Source organism: Phalacrocorax carbo, chromosome 4, assembly GCF_963921805.1.
Source record: "Phalacrocorax carbo chromosome 4, bPhaCar2.1, whole genome shotgun sequence".
In the NCBI taxonomy this organism is placed as follows: domain Eukaryota; kingdom Metazoa; phylum Chordata; class Aves; order Suliformes; family Phalacrocoracidae; genus Phalacrocorax; species Phalacrocorax carbo.
The window spans coordinates 20,924,767-20,933,889 of NC_087516.1; the positions used below are offsets into that span (position 1 = coordinate 20,924,767).

At 47.9% G+C, this 9,123-nt stretch overlaps 2 protein-coding genes across 5 annotated transcripts in view; one reads left to right on the forward strand and one right to left on the reverse strand.

The window, feature by feature from the left end:
- SEL1L3 (SEL1L family member 3) overlaps nucleotides 1–860 on the reverse strand; it is a 41,669-nt gene extending 40,809 nt beyond the window's left edge. The window contains exon 1 of one of the 2 annotated variants that reach the window (XM_064449248.1): nucleotides 300–860. In XM_064449248.1, coding sequence (XP_064305318.1) covers nucleotides 300–371 — 72 coding nt within the window. In that variant the 5' untranslated portion in view covers nucleotides 372–860. The remainder of the gene's footprint in view (nucleotides 1–299) is intronic. The other variant, XM_064449246.1, reaches the window with a different exon arrangement.
- A 221-nt stretch (nucleotides 861–1,081) lies between these two features.
- On the forward strand, nucleotides 1,082–7,060 carry SMIM20 (small integral membrane protein 20). 3 transcript variants are annotated; one of them, XM_064449249.1, is made up of 4 exons: nucleotides 1,082–1,280; nucleotides 1,457–1,647; nucleotides 5,163–5,219; nucleotides 6,537–7,060. In XM_064449249.1, exons 1-3 carry the CDS (start codon nucleotides 1,172–1,174, stop codon nucleotides 5,178–5,180), a joined length of 318 nt encoding a protein of 105 aa, XP_064305319.1. In that variant the 5' UTR covers nucleotides 1,082–1,171; the 3' UTR covers nucleotides 5,181–5,219; nucleotides 6,537–7,060. The 3 variants fall into 3 exon arrangements, with proteins under 3 accessions (XP_064305319.1, XP_064305320.1, XP_064305321.1); XM_064449250.1 differs by having other exon boundaries at nucleotides 1,087–1,280; nucleotides 1,472–1,647; XM_064449251.1 differs by lacking the exon at nucleotides 1,457–1,647 and having other exon boundaries at nucleotides 1,116–1,280.
- Nucleotides 7,061–9,123: the final 2,063 nt, after the last annotated feature.

The following is a 9,123-nucleotide window of genomic DNA, read 5'->3' on the forward strand; positions in this document are numbered from 1 at the left end:
CCACGCTTTGACTTAACACCTGACGTCCCCCAGCTCGACGGGGCAGCGCAGCTCTAGGGGCTGGGGAGGGGGGGCCGGAGCAGGCCGGACAGCGCCGGGGGGGCTGCGGGAGGCGGCCCCGGGCCCGGCCAGGCACCCCCGGCCCCCGGGCCCGGCACCCTGCCGGGAGCTGCGCCTCCCGCCCCGCCCGCGCAGCGCGGCCCCGGCCCCGGCCCGGCCGAGCGCGGAGCCCCGCCGCGGCCAACGCCTTCCGCCGCGAGGGCGGGCAGGGCAGGGGCAGGTGCGGGGCCGCCACTCACCGTGAGGAAGAGGAGGAGGAGCAGAGGGGGGCGGCGGCGGGGCGCGACCGGGGGCTCAGCCGGGGGCCGCATCCTGCGGCGGGGGCGGCGCTGCCCAGCGCGGCCGGGAATGCGCGGCCGTCCCCGCCGACGGGGATGCGGCAGATCCGGCTTCCTGGAGGAGGGGCCGCCGCCCGGGCAGGGCCGAGCCGCGCCGCGCCGGGCCGGGCCGGGCAGGGCAGGGCAGGGCAGGGCAGGGCCGGGCGCCGCCGCCACAGGTGCTGAGGGGAGCGGAGGGGCCGGGCCAGGCGACGGCCGAGCCCCCGGGGGGTGCCGCCCCCGGCCGTGCTGTGAGGCACCCCAGAGCCACCCCCCTCTGCGCCGGGCACCCCAATAAAGGAGATACCAGACGGGACACCGCTAGCGGCGCGCCCCGGGCGGGTCCCCGCCGCAGAGTCGCTCCCTCCCTCCCGGCGGCGCGGCGCGGGGATCCCGCGGTGGCTCCCCCCGCCCGGGCTGCCGGTGCGGTCCCCTGCCGGGGCAGGTCCCCGGTCCCGCCGGCGGGCGAGGTGCGGCCACGGGGTGGGTTTAGGGCGGTGAGGCGTGACGGAGCTGGGCCGGGCCTCCTCACTGCTATCGCCTGCGGGGCTGCCTGGGAGACGCCGCCGTTCGCCCGGTCAGGCGCGGCACAATGACAGGCGGCGGGCGCGTGACGGCGCCATCCCCGTTCATCACCGGGGGGGACCGGGCGGGAGCCGGGGGTCCGTCCCGCCGCCCCGCGAGGGGGCGCTGCCCACCGCCGCCCCGCCGGGGCAGGCCGGAAGGGGCGGAGCCTGCAGGTGCCTCCCGGAAGCGGGAGCCGGACAGCTTCCGGTCCGCGGTCACGGGCGGTGATGGCGGGGCTGCCCCGCACGCTCGGCATCTTCGGTGGCTTCGTGGTCGTGGTGGGGGCGGCTTTTTACCCCATCTATTTCCGGCCGCTCCTGCTGCCGGAGGAGTACAGTGAGTCCCTGCCCGGGGTAGGCCGGGGCGGGCGGGTGTGTGCCCGGCAGGGGGGTGGGGATGCGGGCAGCCCGGCCCAGCGCGGGCTGGGGGCCTGCGGGGGCTCCTCCGGGTGGGCCGCTCCGGGAGGCCTGCTCGCCGGAGAGGCTTAAAAAAAGGAATATTAAAGCTCGTAGTACTCTTTGTTCGAGTTATCGGCCCGCACGTGGTTAAGAGCACCGGCGAGTTGTCCTCTGCAGCGAATAGGATTCAGCTGCAGTTAAAAGAAGTTACGATCCGAGGGCTGGAGCACCTCTCCTGTGAGCAAATGCTGAGAGAGTTGGGGTTGGTCAGGCTGGAGAAGAGAAGTCTCTGCGGAGACCTTAAGGTAGTCTTCCAGTACCTGAAGGGGGCCTGCAGCAAAGCTGGAGAGGGACTTTTTACAAGGGTGTGTTGTGATAGGATAAGGAGTAATGGCTTTAAACTGAAAGAGGGTAGATTCAGACTGGATATTAGGAAGAAGTTTTTTGCAATGGGGGTGGTGAAGCACTGGCAGAGGTTGTCTGAAGAGGTGGTTGATGCCCCATAGCTGGAAATATTCAAGGTCAGGTTGGGTGGGGCTTGGAGCAACCTGATCTAGTTGAAAATGTTCTTGCTCACGGCAGGGAGTTGGCCTAGATGACCTTTAAAGGTCCCTTCCAACCCAAACCATTCTGTGATTCCATAAGCTGTTCGAGGTGTTTTTGAGCCACAATTGAAAAGTTTTAACTTAAAGCATGGTAACAGATTACTTACCAATTGCGATGATTTGCTAGAGCTGGACTCCATCTGCAGAGTTTTTGCTGAAAAATTTTTCTCTGAGAAAAACCCCACTTTCCTGCCAAGAACACAGAAAACCTGCCAAAGCCCACAACTGAGTGTAACCAGGGAGCTCTCAAGCACTCAATGGCACCTGAAGCTTCAGGTGTGAAGCCTCAGCAGCTCCAGGTGGGCGCTCCATGCTGTGGGGATGGTAGAAGGAGCACCTGTTACTCCTAAACTTCTGTTAATTACTGCCGAAGGAAGTGTGGAAAAGTTGGTGCAACCAGTCTTGTCCCCTTGCTTTAGCTTCTAAAAGCTGAGCGAGCTGTTTGTGATAACCTGAGGATGCATGTGGTTAATCTTCTGAGACAACTGAAGAGATTTCTGGGAGGAAAAAAAAAAAGAGTGATAAAGTTGTTGATCATCTTGGAGGGACTTTAGCCTTGCATGAAAGCTGAAGTAGAATTTAACTTGCAAGCAAGTTTTTATTTAAGGCAGCTATGTTTATGAAGTTGAAAACAGCCCACAAAGATAGGTTTTCTACTCTGTGTTTCCATTTTAAAACCTGATTCTTAAGACATTTTTGCTTACGGTGTACTTTCCAAAAATATAATGTTAGAAGTGTGATTCAGCCTTAAGGGAAGAACAGAACTAGTGGACAGCATACACTTTGGTACTTGTGAAATACATGAGCTAATGTTCCCCAGCAGGTTAGGGATTTTTTTTTAAATCTCCCTTTAGCACATAAGATGAGCAGTGTGCAGTCAGCAAGTCCTTAAACTTGCTATTTAATACCTGATTCTAAACTTTACTTATTGCATGCTGCTCAAACTCTCCTTTGATCCCACCTGTATTGATTTCCTATGTGCTTTTCTCGACGCTCATTGCTGCAGTATGAGGGAAGTGCAAGCATTTGTTGTCATAATATTTCAGATATGAATATGGAATTTCACAGCTGTGGTACTAGAGCGGAAGTGTTTTAACTTTTGAGGTACAAGGGATTTTGATTTTTGTTTCAAGAGTACAGCCTCATAAGCTGTATGGCAACTTCTGTAGAAGCTCATGCCCCCCGTTGGCTTGAGCTCTGGGTGAATTCTCAGTAGTTCTGTGTTTGGGGACGCTGGGTCTGAAGTTGCATATTTTGATTAGGATCTCATAGTAGTCCTGCAAAAGGCAAGGGTGTTTTCAGTTCTCTAGAGTGACATTCAATTATGTAAATGTGAAATGCTGTCTTTTCTTCCTTCAGTCTTGTTTTTCTTGTGTATATCCTAAATTCTGCACAAATGAGGTGCAATACATTTAGGAGGAAGACGCTTCTGCACATTTCTCACACATCTTCAGAGGAGTTCCTAGCAGTTTAACAAATAAAATGGAAGCTACTTGACAAAACTGTATGTAATCAAATTGTTGATATGTACCATAAATTGTGCACACAGGGATTTAACTTAATTTCATGCAGAAGTGCTATCATTTTATAGGTTTTTAGTATCTCAATTTGTGGCCTTGATGCTTCTAATATTTTCCTATCTGTAACTAGCTTTAAAAAGGACTGTTTACTCATATGAAATACATAATTTAGTGGCAGTGTTAAAACTTTGAGGTCTTCAGCACAGACCTGTTCCACTTGGATTAATTAAAATGGTACGTTGACAGCTGCTGTTTGGGGTGATATTGGGGCATTTTCACAGTAGATTTTGTGATTTTGCTGAACTGTGAGACTCAGCTCTTACCCCCTTGTGTGATGTGGTTGTCCTCCCATCAAGATGTCTCTTCCTCATTGCCCCTTTTTTGGCTTACCTGTTTTCCAAGTTGTTTCGAGGCCCCAGCCCAGTCTCCCTATTGTCTGTTCCATGTCCTATCTCTATATTTCTCATCTGTTACTTCTCTGCACCCGTTTTTTGCCTGACCAGTTAACAGCTCTTTCTGTTCTCCTCAAGTGGGTTCCGAGATCTCTCGATTGATTCCTGTTTGGTCTCTACCTCTCTTCTGATCTTAATCTCCACCTAAGATTAAGTATCTTTCTCTTCCATGTCCTAGAATAAGTCTGATTCCTTGTCCTAATTTATTCTGTTTTCTCTGTCTGGGTTTTGTACCTTTTCCTTCGAAATTAGACAGTTCCCTGAGATTTTGTCTGCTAAAAAGGATGGAGTGGCACTTAACCATGCTCAGTGAACAGAACTGGAGAAGCTGGATCTGCTTCTAGCTTCCATTCCCTTGCAAGTAGAATGAATTATTGTGATATGCCTGCTAGCCTCTGGTACCGTTAGGCTTATATCTAGACAGCCTAATAACACATAGTGCCTGTGCATTCTCAGTGGGATAGGATGTTGAAAAGTTTCAGTTTTAAGGTGAGCTTAGTTCTGAGTTTCCCCTGAGAATGTGCACCTTACAATTTTTTAAAGGCTTGAAAAATTCAGAGGTATGGGCAAAATGCTAATCCAGCTGAGCTTTGACTTCCTGCTTCAAAGTATCACAGTGGTAAAACACTTAACTGGAAGTGGGGGGGAAGGGACGGGCATTTAATAAGGGGAAATAATGTCATTTTGTCCATTTCTCTTCCTGGAAGCAGTTGAATCTTTCCAGCAGAAAAGAAAAGCCTGAGACAGGCCCATTGTATGGAAAGTATCCCTCTGATACTTCATTGCACAAAGTTTACAAGCAGTCATTTTACAGATGCTGTCATGAAGTCTATTTGTGGTAAGATGCAAGACCTTTCAGGGCCTGAAAATGCAGATCACTGATTCTGGAAAGAATAAATGTTTTGAAGAGTTTTATGTGGAGCATATGAGTGATAGCTCCTAAAAGCACAAGTCATTCCTTAAGAGATGGGATCATGGCAGGTATTTTGGCATCTTTGATTAAACAGTAGTCATTACTTTAAGATGATTATCTCGTTGTTCGTAATCTCTCAAAACAGACTAGCTGTTAGTTTCTCAGTGAAGTGTGAATACTACATTTGCATTGTGTAGGTGGATACTCACCAGAATTTTACTGTGTAGCATCCAGAATGAATAAAACTTTCAATATTATTTTACTGGGTGCAATTGAGATGTCTGGTATTTTCTTTTTTTTTAGTAGTGTCCTTTCTGTCCTGTTTTCCAGAGAAAGAACAGTCAGTAAACCGAGCTGGTATTGTTCAAGAGGATATTCAGCCTGCAGGTATACTTGATTCATGTATTTGCATTGATTGTTTCAAAGACCTTCTTGAAGTAAGACCTGAATATTCATATGGATTTGAATAACACATTGAATACATTCAAAGAATACATATGTAATAAACTTACCATGAAAATTTTTTTCAGGCTAACTCTTCACTTGAAAATTATGGATTTAATGAAACTTGTTTTAACGTGACTTAACTGGCCAAATAAGTTGCAGAGATTCTGTTATCTTCACACCTTCTTAAAGGCATGCAGTTTCCACATGAGAAATTAACTTATGAACCAGCTCGGAGCAAACAAGAACCAGGGGTGGGCCAAGCTCCAGCTGTGAAAAAAAAAAAATTTCCACTATTGCACCCCGGTTTTGTGGAATACTGCTTTACACTCAGCTGACAGTTTGAGAGCGCTTTGTTAGTACCTTCCAGCCTCATGGGTGGAGCGGTAAGGCAGAAATCCACTACACATAAAGGAACATTTGGAAAGAAGTGCTAATAGCTTTTTGATTCCTGTTGTTGCCAGTAGAAGGTGTGGAAAAGCATACGAGGGGATTAAAAATTGAAGTATGGCAGACCATCCTTGATAGTTCATTGTTTCATAGGTAACAGAACTGGCTGTTCATTATGGAAGGTTGGCACTTCTCATTAAAGATGTGAGAGTGCTTGTCTTGATGAAACAATCCATATCTGAGTATGTGGAACGAGTTACCGTTTATATTTTTAGAAAAGCCTAACATCAGCAGGAGGGGAAAACCAAATAGGATTAAAGCCATGTCCTTAACACACATTTCGATTAAATCACCGGAGCAGGAATTACTTTCCAGGAAAGCGGTGATATGCTGAAGAGGAGTAGGAAGGTTATAATGAAACAGAAGTCTGGTAAACCTGCCTTTTTTATTAACCATTAAAAAGGACTGGACTGGCTCATTTATCCAAGAAGCAGGTACTTGATGACCAGTTCTCCTCAGTATAACTTTTTCATCTAAATCTAGCTGCTGCTGAGAAGTTGTGAGATCCACTAGTTGAAAGTGAGATCTAGACAAGTTCAAGTGCAAGGTACAATTCTAGATGGTTGTTTCAACAATATTAGAACACCTTACCTATAGGTGTGATAGGTTTTTCCATTATCTGAAGCTTAAAATCAAGATGAGGTTGTGTTTCTAAATATTTTTGCAAGCTCAAGCAGAGTTATGTGTTCAGTACAGAAATTGTTAGGCTCTTCCGTTGTTTCGTACACAAGGCTGGAGTAGCCTACCAATTTTTTTTTTTCTCCAACAGTCTAGTTACAAACTGCTGGTATTCTCATATTTGATTTGTAGGGTTAAAAGTATGGTCTGATCCATTTGGAAGAAAGTAAAGTTGCCGGCTGGGTGTATTGCAAGGCAAAACTGAAGATGGACATCTTCAGCCATTTCTTCTTTCACTGAAGCGTGTCTTTGGGTGTCGCTGGAGAAGAATTCTGAATATGCTGTGTGGGCACATGAGGAACAACAGATGCTACTGGTTGGAATCTCAAGAGATAAAAACATGCTAGTTTTGACAGAGGATGCTGGGGCATAGCGCACAGACCGTTAGAGCGCTGAATGATTCTTGAGTTTAGCAGTGAGATATTTATTTGCTTGAGAAAAGGGAAGAGGTATTTTTGTGGTTAATCTGTAAACACTTGTAGAATAAATTATGGCTAGAATAAATCATGCAGACCACTGCAGTTTCCTCCCTATTTTGAGAATTAATTTTTGTGGTTTTATTATGAAAACATGATAGAAGTATATACGGAGAGATCTGTGCAGAAAACATAACGTAGTGTAAATTTGTACATTAAAATTTCTTCCTTTTAAACCAATGCGTATTTTTTTCATTTGTTTTGTAAGTAGTTGTGGTTGGTCAACCTTGGCCAGGTGCCCTGTACAGCGATTCTTTCACTCCTGCTCCTCAACAGGACAGGGGGAGAAAATAGGATGGCAAAGCTTGCTGGTCTGGATAAACACAAGGACATTGCTTACCAGTGACTGTTGCAGGCAAAACAGACTCAACTTGGGGAAAACTAATGTAGTTTATTGCCAGTTAAAATAGATTTGGATAGTGAGAAGCAAAACCAAAATTTAAATTAACACCTTCCTACTGCCTCCCTTTTTCCAGGATCACCTTCACTCCCGAGTCCTCCATTTCCTTTTCCCGCTGGTCCCCTGAGCGGTGGATTGGGGTTATGGTCAGTTTGTAATGGTGGTTCTTCTGCCCCTTTCTTCTCACACTTTTCCCTTGCTCCTGTATGGCTCTTCAGGAGCTGCAGTTCCGTCAGGAAACACCTAGCTGCTCTGGTGTGGGCCCTTCCCCAGGCTGCGGTGCAAATACCTGCTCCAGCGTGGTCCGCTGCAGGGCAATATCTGCTCTGGTGCCTGGAGCACCTCCTCCCCCTCCTTTTCTGAACAACTTCAGTGTTCACACTGCTATTCCTCACTTTTTTCCCCTTCATTCCTCTGCTCGTCTGGTGTTTTCACAAAGGTGCCACCCACTTGGCTGCTGGGCTGAGCTGTGTCTTTCCCTGGATTCTTCACAGAGACAGCTGGAACAGTCTGTGCCTGGCATGGGGTGACTCCTGCAGCCTGCCTTCCTTGCTACCAAAACCTTGATTGGTACACCTGGCACAGGAGGTTGGTGCCCACCGTTGGGGCAGAAAAGCAGATACTTTAAAGAATCTTTTTTAAAAAGCACTTTTTCATGGTGATCATAATGCGTAAAGGATTGCCCCTGCTGACAATCTTTACCCGAATTGGATGTCTGTATTATCATAGAATCATTAAGGTTGGAAAAGACCTCTAAGATCATCAAGTCCAACTGTCAGCCCAATACCACCATGCCTCCTAAACCATGCCCTGAAGTGCCATGTCTACCTGTTTTTTGAACACCTCCAGGGATGGTGACTCTACCACCTCTCTGGGCAGCCTGTTCCAATGCCTGACCACTCTTTCTGTAGAGATATTTTTCCTAATCTCCAGTCTAAACCTCCCCTGATGCAGCTTGAAGCCATTTCCTCTCATCACTTGTTACGTGGGAAGAAACCAACACCCGCCTCACTACAACCTGTCAGGTAGTTGTAGAGAGTGATGAGGTCTCCCCTCAGCCTCCTCCAGACTAAACAATCCCAGTTCCCTCAGCCACTCCTCATAAGACCTGCTCTCCAGACCCTTCACCAACTTTGTTGCCCTTCTCTGGACACGCTCCAGCACCTCAATGTCCTTGTAGCGAGGGGCCCAAAACTGAACACAGGCCTCAGCAGTGCTGAGTACAGGGACACGATCACCTCCCTGCTCCTGCTGGCCACACTATTCCTGATACAAGCCAGGATGCCATTGGCCACTTGGGCACACTGCTGGCTCATGTTCATCTGGCTGCTGACCAACACCCCCAGGCCATTTTCTGCCAGGCAGCTCTCCAGCCACTCCTCCCCAAACCTGTAGCATTGCATGGGGTGGTTGTGACCCAAGTGCAGGACCCGGCGCTTGGCCTTAATAATAGGTTCTGGATAAAGTATCCACTTTCAGATTTCAAAAGAAAGAAACAGTCTAGAAGCTATAGTTACAGTCTGTAACCTGACCAATATTGTTCTTGAGTACAGGTGTAGCATGTACGTTTAACTTTAATATACTGTCTTCTTTTCTGGTTTTATTTTTAGCACTTCGTTATGGTATACAACATTGTAAAGACCATTGCATGATCATGTATGTTATGAAGAATGTATGTGCAGTGAGTGTTATTTATAAAGCTAGCAGATGTTTGTTTGTTTAGTGGGTTTTTTTTTTTTGACATCACACGGTTTTATTAAGAAGACAGATGAGAGACTCAATGTTTACAGTGTTCTTTTCCAAACTGCCATTCTGTTATGTGCTGTTCCTTTTCTACCTGTCA